The following is a 15,967-nucleotide window of genomic DNA, read 5'->3' as shown; positions in this document are numbered from 1 at the left end:
GTATCTGACCAAATTTCTCATTCACTGTCTTTGATACTTTATCGTCCTGGTTTGTCTTTCACAAGAATCTTGTCAAGTCAGTCAGTTTGGGCAAATTACCCATTCTTCCTGGAGTTTCTCTTAGTAATTTTCTAATCATCTGTCTCTTATTCGGTACACACACACAGACACACACACAAATGCACACAGGCACACTCACACACCCACTTACACACACTCCTGTGCAATAGACTTACCTACACATACACCACACACACATATACACTCATGCACACACACATGCATGCACACACATTCTTAGTATATATCTACTTATTCTTCTCTCCCTTTACTATTTCAAAGTACCCAATACAATATATTCTCTTTAATAAAGTCTTCCTTATCTTTAACAAGCATCACACACATTTTGATAGGATTACTCTTTTGTTGTTGTTGTTGTTTTTGTTGTTGCTTTTATTTTTGTTTTGTTTTTAATTTCTCCCTTTTTAAGTTAATTTATTATTTTTACACTCCATATTTTATTACCCCCACAATCCACCCTCTGACTGTTCCACATCCCATACCTCCTCCCCACCTACCTGTCTCCACATGGATGTCTCCACCCCCCACCCCACCTCACTGCTAAAATCCCTAGGACCTCCAGTTTCTTGAGGGTTAGGGACATCATTTCTGAATGAACACAGACCTGGAAGTCCTCTACAGTATATGTGTTGGGGGCCTCATATCAGCTGGTGTATGCTGCCTGTTTGGTGGTCCAGTGTTTGAGAAATCTCAGTGGTCCAGATTAATTGAGACTGCTGGTCCTCCTACAGGATCACCCTTCTCAGTTTCTTTCATCCTTCCCTAATTCAACAACAGGGGTCGGTCAGCTGCTTCTGTCCAATGGTTGGGTGCAAATATCTGCATTTGACTCTTTCAGCTGCTTGTTGGGTCTTTCAGAGGGCAGTCATGATAGGTCTCTTTTTGTGAGCATTCCATGGCCCCAGTAATAGTACCAGACCTTGGGACCTTCCCTTGAGCTGGATCTCACTTTGGGCCTGTCACTGTACTTTCTTTTCCTCAGACTCCTCTCCATTTTCATCCCTGTAATTCTTTCAGACAGGAACAGTTATGGATCAAAGTTGTGACTGTATGATGGCAATCCCATCCCTCACTTAATGCCCTATCTTCCTGCTGGAGGTGGACTCTATAAGTTCCCTCTCCCTACTATTGGGCATTTCATGTAAGGCCCCTCCCTTTGATTCCTGAAAGTCTCTTGTCTCCCAGGTCTCTGGTGCATTCTGTTGGGTGAGGGAAAAGGACTGAAGCCTTGAGGGCCAGCAGAAAGAATGGAAACAGGCAATCTAACCCAATATCAGATCAGGCTCCCTCTCCCCCCTAATCCCCCTCTTCTATCCACTTTCCCTCCCAGCTCCCTCCCTCCCTACTTGTGATTGCTTTCTTCTTTCTCCCAAGTGGGACTTAGGAGTCCTCACATAGACACTTTAGAGTGTTGACCTTTTTGAGTTCTGTGAAATATCTTGGGTATTTTGTACTTTGGGGGGGGGGGGGTTGCTAATACCCACTTATTAGTGAGTACGTACCATGCATATCCTTTTGGGTCTAAGTTACCTCACTCAGGGTTATATTTTCTAGTTCAATCCATTTGCCTGCAAAATTCAGGATGTCCTTGTTCTTAATATCTCACTAGTGTTCCATTGTATGAATGAACCACATTTTTTGTATCCATTCTTCTCTCGTGGGACATCTGGGTTGTTTCTAGCTTCTGCCTATCACAAACAAGGCCTCTATGAACATAGTGGAATATGTGCCCTTGTGGCTTGGTGAGGCATCATTTTGGTTTATTCCCAAAAGTGGTATTGCTGGGTCCTCAGGTAGATCTATTTCCAATTTTCTGAGGAACCTCCTGATTGATTTCCAGAGTGGTTGTACCAGTTTGCAATCCCACCAAAAATGGAGGAGTGTTCTTTTTTTTCAAGATCCTCTCTAACATGTATTGTCACCTGAGGATTTGATCTTAGCCATTCTAAATGGTGTAAGGTGGAATCTCTGGGTTATTTTGATTTGCATTTATCTGATCACTAAGGACTTTGAACATTTCTTTAGGTGCTTCTCAACCATTCCAGAATCCTCAGTTGTGAATTCTCGGTTTAGTTCTATACCCCATATTTTTGTTTGGGTTGTTTGGTTTTTTTTGTGATTAACTTCTTGAGTTCTTTATATACTTTGGGTATTATCCCTCTATTGGATGTGGTGTTAGTGACAATTTTTTCCCAATCTGTAGGTTGCCAATTTGTCTTATTGACTATGTCCTTTACCTTACAGAAGCTTCCCAGTTTCATGAGGTCCCATTTGTTAATTCTTTTTTTTTTTTTTTTTTTTTTTTTTGGTTTTTCGAGACAGGGTTTCTCTGTGTAGCCCTGGCTGTCCTGGAACTCACTTTGTAGACCAGGCTGGCCTCGAACTCAGATATCCGCCTGCCTCTGCCTCCCGAGTGCTGGGATTAAAGGCGTGCGCCACCACGCCCGGCTCCCATTTGTTAATTCTTGATCTTAGAGCATGAGCCATTGGAGTTCTGTTTTGGAAATTTCTCCATGTGCCAATGAGTGATAGGATTACTCTTAATTAAAAAACAAAACAAAACAACTAAGTATTTTAGCTTTTAGGTTTTTTTAAAGTTCTTATAAAGAGAAAGAGGAATCAACTATATATTCATTCACCAGCTGCTCGAGATAAGAATAATTTCCCCAAAAGTTATTGTACAGATAATGCTATAACCAAGCAAAACTCCTGGGAAACTAAATCCTTTTGGAAGCCACAATCTTCTAAGTCAGTCTTCTAAGTCAAAGTTCACCCTCATTCCATTTAGCTTTGTGTTCATACGGAGCAATTCAGAAAAGATCTAAAGTGTATGCCAGCCAATGTCTGGGGAGCTTTGGCATCATGTAAACTCCCTCTCTGACTTCCACTGTTGATAGGTCTAGACTTGTTAGGGCCTAAGTGACTGGGCCCCAGGACCCACATTCCTCCTGGATATCATCAAAATGCCCTGTGAGTTAAGCTACTGCTACTTGTCATATCATCAACAGTTTCCAGGTGCAGAGTGCTACAAAATCATTATGAGGCATCATGGATATAGTACCCATTCAATCAGTAACTAAATGATGTTTGGTAAAAATTTAGAGGATGTTTATTCTACTTCTTTTACACTCAGATTCCTGGATTGTACCATAGACAAAATGTACTTGACAGAAAAAGTTCCAGTTTTATAATTTTTTGAATCAATTAATTATATTTAAAGGTTATAATCTTACAACATACAAATATTAACTAAAGATATATTAGATGATTTATTTAGATCATTATGAGAGAGCTAGTAAGGGATGGTTAATTCAGTGGAGAATTCACAAAGTACAATAATATGTCTATAAGAAATTTTTTATTACATTAATAATGTATATACTATGTATTGTATATTGTCTGAGTTCCTCAGCACCAACGAAAGTTAATTAGAATATCATTACTTAACAGATGCAAAAGTGGTCTTTACTGCAGGGCAGTCATCAGCTGCCAAAATGTAATATGCATATTTATGGACAAGAATATTTGCATCAGTGTCAGTCTTGCAAAATTTAAGAAGCTATAAAGCTGTTCAGAACAAAGGTTCCCAACTTATAGAGTCATGTGAACTGAAAATATAAATATATGTTTTAGATAAATATATATTTCTTCATTCAAGACACCTTGTCAGCATCTTGGCCCATTTCTTTCACAGTTTATTCTGATAAATTGAATCTTTACAGCTTACTCTGTCCTCAGTTCTGCCCTTTTTATTTATGGGGCATTTTCCCAAGCTCAACTTTTTTGAGATAAGCCTGAAAGAGCTTTACTTTGTGCCTGATTTAATCCTAAGAGGAAAGGGGAACACAAGAATTTATAATACTGAAAACTGCAAGTTAAGAACACATGGCAAGATATGCTGAGTTGCTTGGTTTGGATAAAAGAAAGAGGAATGGACCAAGTTGTTGCTTTGTAGGAAAGTTCTGACTTTCTCTCTACAGATTTAACAATTCAGTTTTTCTGAAACAGTGGAGAATTTAAAGGGTGAAAATCCATAACTACTTTTGATGTGCATAGCCTGGAAATCATACAAAACGAGACCCCAAGGAAGGGCAAGATGGTGAAAGCTTAAACCCTATTCACAACATGAGATAGGTAGGAAATATAGGCAATTTGGAGTAGTAATAAATTACCAAAAATTAGCTTTGCCTTTAAAAGCTGAATGAACGTGAGAAAAAAAAAATACCTTGTGACAAAAGTCCATCCAAATATTCTTCCATCTTCTTTACTGGCATAGGAGATTGCAGGAAGAGGTAGAAGGCATGCCTTACTGTTAGCCAGACTGAGCTTAAGGTAGATAGGAGTTATCAGACCATAGCTGCTTCTAGAGCTGCTAATCTCTAAAGACCTTTAAGACAGTCAGCCTACAAGGGGCTGCCTTTATGGGTATTGTTTTCTGAGTCTCAGCATAGCCAGAAAGAGCAACCATGTCAAAACTTGCCTCTTTGCCTGGAGACTGGCTAGTTTCTTTGAATTAGTACATTATTCCTATTTCAGGAAACTTAAAACTATGGAAGAGGAGGAAGATGGTTCATGTTACATATCGAAATTTTTCTGAACTACAGTTCTGCTAAGGAACAGTATGTTTTTTATTTTAACAAGTAGTGATGTTTTTCTGTCTTGGATCAGTTATTCAATACATTTTTCCATCATCATTGCTGATCTGATACATGCCTTTCTCATAGTAAAACAGAAAAACAAAAATCTGGATTTTTCAACTCATCTCAAGTTTTATCAAGAAAGTAAATACTAACCAAAATTGCAACATTTTCAAACACTCTTCCAAGTGCTCATCGTAAAGTTTTTAAAACTTAAAGCAAAATAAAAAAGATGTGCTACTTCATGAACACAAAAAAAGGTTAAGAAAGAGAAATTTCTCCCTCCAATGCCTCTCCTCTCTTCTCTCTTTCTATTGGTAATTTATCTTTAGTTATTTATACCTGGCTTTTTTTTTTTTTTCTGGAGAAAGTAACTCTAGCCATTTTTCTCAATGTCCAATAATGAAAACATTTTTAAAATGTGAAATAGTTGTGTTATTAAAACTCCAATAAGATGCATAATTTGAATTGTTCACTAATTAGGTTAGGTACCAGAAAAGGTTTTTTGTTTTTTAATCATTTACTTATTTACTTGTGCCCGTAGTAGGGAGTGTATTGTGTAGGGCGTGGATGTGTCACAGTATGTTTGTGGAGGACAGAGGACAGCTTTAGAGTTTGTTCTGTTCTTCTACAATGTGAGTTTTGGGGTTGTCAGGCTTCCAGCAAACTCTGTTACCTGCTAAGCCATCCTCAGAAGCCTGAGGTTATTCATGTGTATATGTGTGTGTGTCTTTGTATGTGTACCATGCACATATGAGTGACATTCAAGGCCATAACAGGGTGTCAGATGGCCTGGGGCTGGAGTTGAAGGTAGTTGTGAGGTCCACTAGATGGGTCCGAGGACTGGCACTCCTGTCTTCTGCAAGTGTAACAAGGGCCCTTTACTCTCTAGCTATCTTTTTAGCCACTTGAGAATATTTGTTTTAAAAATAAACTGTCTACTTGATTGTGCTGGCATTTAGTTATATGATTTCCATATGTCAGTTATAAGAATGTTGTTCCCTAATGTGCTTTATGCTGGGTTTTTAATATAGTGTCCACATACAGTCACATACAGACATAACCTACCTTACCACTGGTAATGAGGAGAAATGCAAAATTAACAATAGAGTATTCAAAGCTGAATTCTTCCACCTTTTCTACCACTATAACATCTATATACTATTACTCCAGTACTGTAGCCCCTTGTAGCTTTTGCATCAGAGCATTTAATTCTGTCTGTTGTAAATAATAAATCGCCAAACCAAGTAAGGTTCCATGTGAGAGCTACTGGCTTGAGATGTTGGTTGTTAACACTAGTGGCCCTGATCTTTTGTAGAGTAATGTTATCACAGTAGCATTTGGGTGGCCCCATGTGATTTCTCAAGGAGCTACCCTTGTTCTGACTGCTTCCAGTGGCCAGCTGTCACATTATACCAGTGTTAGTGACAGTACCACTTTATCAGACTGGAAAGGTGGCGTCACATTCAATGAGGAAACACTTTATCAAAAAGAATAAAAAAATGAAAATGAGCTACTATCCTTTGGCTCAGATTGAGTTAATGCTTAGCGTTTAGAAACCCCAGCTTCTCTGGCTGTTTCTTCTGCTACAGCACTGTGTACCTTCATGTATTATAACCATACTAATTCAGTAAACGTTGCTTTGTCACTTCCTTCGTGTAAGGCATTTAATGCTTCTTCTCATTAGGCTAGTGAACACAAAGAAGAATGCTCTCCACTGATGCTCTCAAAACCCTAAACAAGATGCTGCATCTATGGAATCACCTTTAATAGATGCAAGCAGAGAAGGAAATTGCTGAAATTCTAACTGAAAAGCCAAGAAGCTATGCATGAGGGTGTAGCTTCAGGTCAGAGGCTGAGTCGTGGTTAGAATTGCAGCCTGGGGAACTCTACTAAGGTAGTTCCAGAAAGGGCTGCCCAAGCCAGAAAAAAAGGGAGGTACTTCTGGGATTTGGATTTCCAAAGGGAATCTGGCAAATCAGCAGGGAGCATGAAGGAGGTTATTGTGTACAAATTTATATATATAAGGTCACAGTGCAACAGATAACATACAAGACTCGAGGTATTGCTCTACAGGCCTGAGAGGGCTTCTGAGGTTTTGTAAAAGCAAGAAAATAATTTGATGAGACAGCTGTTTGCAGACTGCCAGCCGGTTAGATTGAATAGGGTAGTAAATAGAGAATCATGTACTCATTGCTTTAGTTCTGGGGCATGGATCAAAAGATAGTAACTGCATGTGTGGCCTTTGAGCAAGCATAGCAAGAGATGCATGGGATACAATATGGACATGTTGAAAACCCACTGAATATGAGGGAAAACAGTTAAACCAGAACCCAATATTGATATTGTAAGAAAAAGTCCTTGATAGAGTGAGAGGCCTTGTTTGAGACAGAAGTTATTCAAAGTGTTCATGCAAGTTGAAGAGTTTTAAAAACCCACAGGAGCACTTAGCAATGCACACTGGAGCAGTAGGCTTGAACAGCTTTGAGATTATATTAGTTATTATGATTAATCATGAGGCCCTAGTATTTTGTAGGATGTTAAGAGAAGTGTTTCCAAGAGAAGAAACCAAGGCCTGATGAGACATGGGGAACACACACACACACTTACAAGGTACATTAGGGAAATAAGATCATGCCCCAGCCAAAAGTTAAATAACCCAAGATGGGTATAATTACCACCGGAAATACATAACTAGGAGAACAAAGGAAATTTGGCCTGTAAACGGGAAGCTCTCTTTTAGAGGCTAGGTATGTAAACTTCTCAAATGCAGGTCTTCCTATATTTTTGAAAAATGTTTCATGATCTGACCTGCTACCATGGTCCAAGCCACAGGCCCCTAATTTCCTAGTATAATTTGCTGTCAATAGTTGGCCGCTCATGGCCTTACCAGAAACCTCCTCCCACAAACATACCTGCTGAGGATTACCAGAGCCCTCTGGCTACTGGAGGATATGTTAATAAATTTGACAATGGCTTTCTAAAGACAGGGAGATTTTCAGAATTCAGGGTTGGTAAACACAGGTTCTATATCTGAACTATCTGCTCTAGTCCAGGGCAGTGCCATCAGAGGGGTCTGATTATCCTGCACAAAGAATATCATTTGCTGTCATCAATGTGACTTATTTTCCTGGTGGTTCAGTTGACTTTGTCCTGACTTTAAAGGATTGATATTCTCTAAAAGGTAAGACCATATATTCAAATGTATATTCTCACACCATGATGTGTGAAGTGCCTAAGGACAAGAGCCTGTTCTGAAATATTTTTATATCTTCATAAACCTCTACACTCCTGGCTAAATGAATGCACAAAGATATATTAGCTAGGCCAGGAGGAATGATAAATTCTCATTTTTATAGCTTCTTATTTAAGAGATAGAAACATAGAAACATTTTTTCCTCATGGTAATGCCCCTGTTATTGTAACTGGTATGTTAAAATATGAGTACTTCACATAACATTTTTCACTTATATCTTTCATAATTTTGTATCATAAGGTTAGCATTTTCATTTCCAGATGGGGACTAAGGCTGAGAGAATGCATCTTACTTGTTAAGGCCATTCAGTATACAGTAAATCCTGTTTTTTTAAGACTCGTATCTTTGTTTATTCAAAACCAGAAAGAAAGTTACATAGTCCAGGCCATGTAAGGATGATTTTAGCCCTAGTTCTAAGTCCAGAATTCCTATAATAATGGGAAAGTTCAGAACCTCTTACAATATTACAGTATTTTCACTGATAAAACGGGAGCTCTACTTATAAGGGAACCACAAAATTTAAGCAAGGTGTAATCTTGTGAGATACTTGTAATGCTATGACTACATTTAGTAGACTTATTATTAGCTTGGGGGCTATATTGATAATATGGTTTTGATTCATATGAATAAAATATATTAGTTTTACCTTCAAATTTGATACTTGTGCCAAGAATAGTTTTGTATTTAAGAACTGCATTGTTTACTCACACAGATAAAACTATCTTTCTTATTTTCATACTATGTTGACGTGTGAAACTTTTAAATGACTACATTGGTTTATTTTTGGAGGTAGTTAATGTGCTTCTGGGGTTAGAGAACAACTGTCACAAGGTAGTTCCCTCTCTCCACCATGTAGGCCCTTGGAATAGAGCTCAGGCCTTTAGATTTGGTGACATGTGCTTTTACCCACTGAACATTCTCGCCACATCATTTGTTAAGATTTAATTTCATTTTTATTTTTTGCAGATGTGTGTAGGAAGGCGGCATGTGTTCCAGTGCTTGCGGGAGCTAGAATGGGTTGTCAAATCTCCTAGAACTAGAGTTACTGAGCAGCCATGAGCTGCTTGATAGAAGGTTGGGTTCAAGGAAAGAGTAGCAAGCTCTTAACCACTGAGCCATCTCCCCAAGCTCCATAGTGTTTTGTTGTCTGCGTAGATCCAACACAATTCAAATACCAGGTTAATGCAGACAATAAAGATTTATTGTAATTAAGTTCCTACTGATCAATCAGGGCCACAGAACAGATTCATGAGCTGAGAACGTTACAGATCCTATAAGCTTGACGATCACAAACATCTGTGCTAGGATACAGTGACATTTTTCCACTAGTTGGGATTTAATGATAGGAGAATTCCTTAGGAATATGTCTTTATGGTACACTTATCCTGTTCTCGTTTGTTGGCTTATTCAACTGTGGTGAGGCAAGTTGCCTAGCATTCATGTCTCAACTTGCTAACCAGAATGTCAATAACCCATGTCTTTCTGCAAAGCAGGATGTCAGTTACCTAGGGAGGTTGTGGGAACTTAAACTTTATTTGATCTCTATTCAAAATGGAAGTTTCACTCAAAATGACTTCAGTTTGGATCCTTCTTACAATAATACTTAATATTATGAAAGTCATGGGTCCCAGGTTTAATCCCTCCCCTCAGAAGGAAGAAATTAAAATGGCATTCCAGAGAGTTGAGTATACTGACTAAAAAGATGGACTTTGGGGTTATGAGATGACTCATCAAATTAAGGTTCTTAATTTGACCTCTGATCTGATGACCTCAGTTCTGTGCCGAGAACCCATATAGTGGAAGGAGAGAAACTTTCTCCTCACGTTGTTCTCTTTAGCATGCCCATGCCTCCTGCCTCCTACTACACACAAACATACCAAATAAGTAAGTAAATAAATGTAAAAAAGTAAAAACAACATGAACTCTTGAATCAGACTTGGATTTATGATCCACTAAAGATTATTATACCCAATTAATTAAACAATAAAAAATCTTCAATTCTTTTTAGAAGAGATTCTTCTAAATTTTCTTTTCGAATTCAGAAAGAGGAAGCTCCAGCTGTTCTCTGGGAGGAATCCAAGGAAGTAACAAAGACCAGCAGCTGTAGCTCCTCAGGACTGGATGCTCGCCTGCTGGGTCTACTTCAGTGATGCCTGAATCACAGAGCATGGCCTGTGCCGCTGCTTACCTCCCAGTAGTCATACCATTTCATTAAAACATATATTGTGAGAGACCCTATTGAGTCTGCCTTCCTACAGGAGCCAGAATTTCTTAAGCCGTATTACAAAAGCAGGGAGATGAGGGTTATGCAGAGGACCTTGGGACTCCTGAGGAAAAAAGTAAACATGTATCCATCTCTCAACTGTGAAAGATTTATAGAAAGTGACCAAAGCATCCTCTGATACCATGATAACAATTCAGAGCAGTTAGAGTCTTTTGGATGAAAGCCTGTGGGAAGTGCTCTCTTCCTAAGTCAAATCCCTGTGCTCACTGTTCCTTGATTAATTGAGACTATCAACTCTAATTAAAATACAATTTTCCAAATGTGTTTGTTCAATATCACTCTATGTGGTGTTTTAATGGTGAATTTAAAAAATGATCAAGAACAAATAAGTTGTTTAATTGTTTGAATAAACTGTTTTGCCTTCTAGATGCCTATAGTGACTTAGGGGGAGGTGTGTGTATGTGTGTGTGTGTGTGTGTGTGAGAGAGAGAGAGAGAGAGAGAGAGAGAGAGAAAGACACAGAGACAGAGATCAAGAGACAAAGAGAGCACAAGAGCGCCAGATCTTTCATCACTGTACATTCTGCAGGAGAACTCTAGAAACTGGCACTGGCAGGCAATAGACAGAAATATTATTTGGATAATGTTAGGCTTTGTTTTCAGTCAGGATTTGCTAAAGGAATAGAGTCCACGGAATATATGTATATGTATATCTATAGATATGTAGATATCTGTATAGATATATGTGGCAAGAAGGCTCAGTTGAAGAATTTTGTCTACTGAACTCACCCATGGGCATTGTCTATCTTCCATATTCTTGATTTCTAATTGCTGCCGGAGAGCCAATCCACTGTGCTCAATTTAACGCCTTCATTAGGCAGGTGGGCCTGAAGTGTATAAGGAAGATATATAAGAGGCATAAAATCAATGGGAGCAGAGGCCCTTGGTCCTGTGGAGGCTTGGTGCCCCAGCATAGGGGAATGAATGCTGGGGTGCTGAGGCGGAAGTGGGTGGATGGATGGGTGAGTCTGTGAGTGGGGAACACCCTACTGAGGCAGAGGGGAGGAAGATGAGATGACAAATTTGTGGAGGGGAAACCTGGAAGGGGACAACATTTGAAATGTAAATAAATAAAATAACCAATCAATAGTAAAAAGAAGTATAAGAAAGACAAATGGACTATTTTCTCCACAAATTGTTTTTGGCCAATGTTTTATCATAGCAACATAAAGCAAACTAGGACAAGGGTTTAACTCAGATTTAGAGTAAATGTTTAGTGTGCTTGCCTTCAATTACAAGCACACACACACACAACACACATACATCAGAGGGGAGGGGGAAGAAACATATCCTTAAATCCTTAATAGGCCTTGTTGTTGTTGTTTTTTTTTTTTTTTACAGATAAGTTAATATTGAATTGTTTTTAAAAGCTCAGCATATTCTTTAAAAAATCATTGTATATCTCTACAAAGTACTATTTTTTCTTTTTTAACTTATATGTCAGAGATGCTTAATATGTACATATTAATATAATTTGTAATATAAATTAATATAAATATTAATAAACTGTTAATCCATTAATTATTGTCTCCCAGACTTGAAACCATTCCATCATGACTTACCTTGGACTGCTTTCTTTGCTGGCCTTGCAAAGTGTGGTGACAGGGGCAACGTTCCCAGATGAAACCATAACTGAGTGGTCAGTGAACATGTATAACCACCTTCGAGGCACCGGGGAAGATGAAAACATTCTCTTCTCTCCACTAAGCATTGCCCTTGCGATGGGAATGATGGAGCTTGGGGCTCAAGGATCTACTAGGAAAGAAATCCGCCATTCAATGGGATATGAGGGTCTGAAAGGTGGTGAGTTCTTGGCTTTGATTTCTTAAAATTATTTGAGTTTATCTGTGAATTCATTCATAATTGCCTTATGCCAGAGAAAACAATATTAACTGGAGGTAAGAAATAATGTTTTTGCAAGAACCTAATGAGAAAGGATATAATAAAACGTTCATTTCTGTCTCCAGCCATAGCTGAAGTGAATCTAAGGAAAGTATATCTTCTCAAAAAACATTATTTAAATAAACATTATTTACATAAAACACATTATTAAAATAAATGAATGCTAAAAAAACAAAATGTAGTTCTGTAATTTACCCTGTAAATTATCATGAAAAGGTAACTGTGGTGGATTATAAAAGAAAGACATCATGATTCCTGTGAAATATTACATTTTGCTTAGAATCAATGATATTCTCATTGTTTGCATAATATCCAAGTTCCTTGAAATATTTTATTATTATAAAAATTATATATACTATATATATACATATATAGTATATATAATTTTGTAATGGAGTATGAGTTCTGCTTTAATGTTTCTTTCTGTTTAATGTACACTTGAACAAATTCATTAGAAAGTTAAGAAAAATAGTGAATTTTCTACTTATGATATTTAAATAATCTGATAATAATAAAATATACAGGAGTAAAATACAAAGGAATATTTTCTAGATAATTTTAGGTAAAATTTTCTTGGTAGCCCTCACCCAGACCACCCCCACACACACACACACACACAAACCAACTGAATGCAGTTAAGTCAAATGCTTTGAAAGAAACGATCTTAAATGTGTTTCTTTTTTGTAGACTTTATCACAGTCACAGTGAAAGGCAAAGCAGAGTCTCAGGCTGGAGTTCAGCCTCCTTGGAATGTGAGGTGTCTGGCTTGATCTCTGACTGCAAAACTAACAAAAAAGAGCAAAGGGTATCACTTGGTAAAGTGCACCAAGATAATTTGAGCACCTAGAAATAGCACAGGGGGATTCCTGCCATGTCTCCCTGAGGAGCAAACCTGCTGCTTTTCCCTGGTCACTGCTCTCCGAATGTCCCTCACTGTGTGGTAGTGATCTTTCACCATGTCTGTTCTGTTGATAAACTTGCCAACCTTTGTCATCTTGCAGGTGAAGAATTTTCTTTCCTGAGGGATTTTTCTAATATGGCCTCTGCCGAAGAAAACCAATATGTGATGAAAATTGCCAATTCGCTCTTTGTACAAAATGGATTTCATGTCAATGAGGAATTCTTGCAAATGTTGAAAATGTACTTTAATGCAGAAGTCAATCATGTGGACTTCAGTCAAAATGTGGCTGTGGCTAACTCCATCAATAAATGGGTGGAGAATTATACAAACAGTATGTTCTTTCTTTCTCCATTTAGCTCATGTTGAACCACCTTTTACTTTGGGATGTATGTGTGCCCTCACTTCTATGAAATAGGTTAGATATGTGGCCATGAGTGGAATATTAGCTCTAATGATCTGCCATTTGGGTTCTCTGGTTGTGGAAAGCCCTCAACCAGAAAGAAAGAAAATTAAAGTTTGAAGATATGCCTTGGTTTTAGAGCCACAAAGGGAGTAGGTAATTTTAAAAAGTAGATAGTAGTCACTCTAATAAGTACTCTATTGTAGCCCAAACTAGTAGAGAGGAAAGAGGAATTTGAAACTGGGTGCACACAATTTTCATTCTATTTCTAATTTGTTATTCTTTTAAGATTTATTTTTATTTTATGTGTACCTTTTAGGCTACAGTGTATGTATACATACTCATGGAGGCCCAAAGAGGGTCTCAGATCCCCCACAACTGGCATGTGAGACTGTGGGCGCTGGGAAGCAATCCTGGGCCCTGTGTTAGAGCAGTAAATGTGCTTAACTGTCAAGACATTGCTCCAGCCCCTCTCATTCATATTTCAAATATTTTTAAAGACTTCTAGGTGGTTAAAAATTCATCATTTATTTTCCAATTAGCCAGGAAGATAATTAAAATAATAATCAATAAAAAAGTGAAACAAATTTAAAGTAGCTTAATGGAAGAGAAAGCGGGAGAAAATTAATGTAGGAGAATATGTGGATAATTTATACAATAGACAGTATATATGGTATATGAAAACTTAAAAACAAATTAATTAAAATACACTAATATTTTAGGTAGATTGGTATAACTCTTCGTTTTATGAAATTCTAAGTCAAAATTTCCCAAATAATTTTATCCTGAAATCTTCTATGAGAACAAACACCCTAAATCCTACAATTTATACAACATTGCAATATTGCTTAAGAAGTGATATGGTTGATCAAATAAGTAAACGTTAAATACATTTGATCTTACTTTTTTCAACTATGAGATTAATTTGTCATGTAAAGAGACATTTTAACATTTTTAAGCATTCAAAAAGTATAATTATGTACCTGAAAGATAATGCATTGTTAACACATGCTAACTTTCAATTAAAATATGCTAAGTTTCAAATTCTTTTGGTCACTCTTAGCAAATAACAGCAACCTGTTATCTTTCGAATTAGACTTGAAAAGAAGATTTCAAATGATAGAAAATATTTTATCATGAGCTAAGTTTGCCTTTAATCATCTGTTTGTATCTCTTCAAAACAATAGGAAGATCATCAATATTCAAGGGGGTGAAGTTTGAACTGAATGATGCTTATATGCCTTGTTTAAGAATAAAAATTGAGGTCTGGTGAATTGGCTCAGCAGTTAAGAGCACTTGATGCTCTTCCAGAAGAGCCGAGTTCACAGCAACCTGTGGTGTCTCACACCCATCCATAATTCCAATTAATTCCAATAATTCCATGTGTATGATGATACCCTATTCTGACTCCTAGGGGCACCTGTCACACAGACATACATCCAGGGAAACACCCATACAGATAAAATAAAAATAAGCTAATCTTTAAAAATGAACTTTGAACTTTGACTGTATTCATAGTTTTATATAAATAACTCAATTTGCCAAGTAACTTGTGAAGGCTAATATGATTTTAGATGTGGCTTGGTCATTTTTGTGTCAGAATGCTAATAGGCATATTCTCGTTTTAGATGTCTTTGTTGCTATTGATGTAATTATGTGTGTATGCCTAGCACTTCCTTTAGGAGTAAGACACTTCTATTTCTATTATATATTCATCTTACATCCTTAGGGACTACTCTATGAGATGGTGGTATTGATAACTCTTTTGTTAGCCTTTCCACTTTTCAGTTTAATGGGAATTTTCATCTATTTCACCTAAAAAGGTCTGTTGAAAGATCTGGTGTCTCCGGAGGACTTTGATGCTGTCACTAATTTGGCCCTCATCAATGCTGTATATTTCAAAGGAAACTGGAAGTCTCAGTTTAGACCTGAAAATACCAGAACTTTCTCCTTCACGAAAGATGATGAAAGTGAAGTGCAGATTCCAATGATGTACCAACAAGGAGAATTTTATTATGGTAAGACAGTTGGTGTTTTTTACATGTATTTGGTGTTCTTGTCATATATCAACAAATCTTTTAGAAATGTAAAATATTTCTGGCTTCAAATCCTTGTGGATATAATTTGGGCTCTAGTTTGATTTGCTTGGCTGTATTTCCAGAGGCTTGTCACTAGATCATGACCGAATATTATTGGTATTGACATTTTTTTCCAACACATTTCTTTAATTTATAAATTTCATGACACCTTCCAAGTGGCTTTACTCATCAACAGTTATCTGATACTGGGTTGACATGATGTGTCCATGGGTAAAGCATTTGAAATGCAAGCATGAGGATGGGCATTTGGATCTTCAGAACCCAAACAAACCTGCACCCTATATTGTATATCTCTAATCCCAGTGTGTATACCTTAACATAGGAGAAAGACCTAGGAGGCTCCCTGGAAATTCATGGTACAGGTAGTCTGGCATACAGAATAGTAAAACTATTTGAGATGTTGTATCA

The 15,967-nt window shown here is 37.4% G+C and overlaps 1 protein-coding gene across 2 annotated transcripts in view; it reads left to right on the top strand.

The window, feature by feature from the left end:
* Window positions 1-15,967, top strand: part of Serpini1 (serpin family I member 1) — an 85,145-nt gene that overhangs the window by 44,908 nt on the left and 24,270 nt on the right. Inside the window, exons 2-4 of one of the 2 annotated variants that reach the window (XM_029475432.2) lie at window positions 11,793-12,057; window positions 13,161-13,391; window positions 15,284-15,478. In XM_029475432.2, coding sequence (XP_029331292.1) covers window positions 11,811-12,057; window positions 13,161-13,391; window positions 15,284-15,478 — 673 coding nt within the window. In that variant the 5' untranslated portion in view covers window positions 11,793-11,810. Of the gene's footprint in view, window positions 1-11,792; window positions 12,061-13,160; window positions 13,392-15,283; window positions 15,479-15,967 lie in introns of both variants that reach the window. The other variant, XM_021158510.3, reaches the window with a different exon arrangement.

This window comes from Mus caroli, unplaced genomic scaffold (assembly GCF_978045245.1).
Source record: "Mus caroli unplaced genomic scaffold, Mus_caroli_1 scaffold_3, whole genome shotgun sequence".
In the NCBI taxonomy this organism is placed as follows: domain Eukaryota; kingdom Metazoa; phylum Chordata; class Mammalia; order Rodentia; family Muridae; genus Mus; species Mus caroli.
The sequence above is the reverse complement of the archived record's forward strand: the minus strand, read 5'-3'. Positions and strand labels throughout refer to the sequence as shown.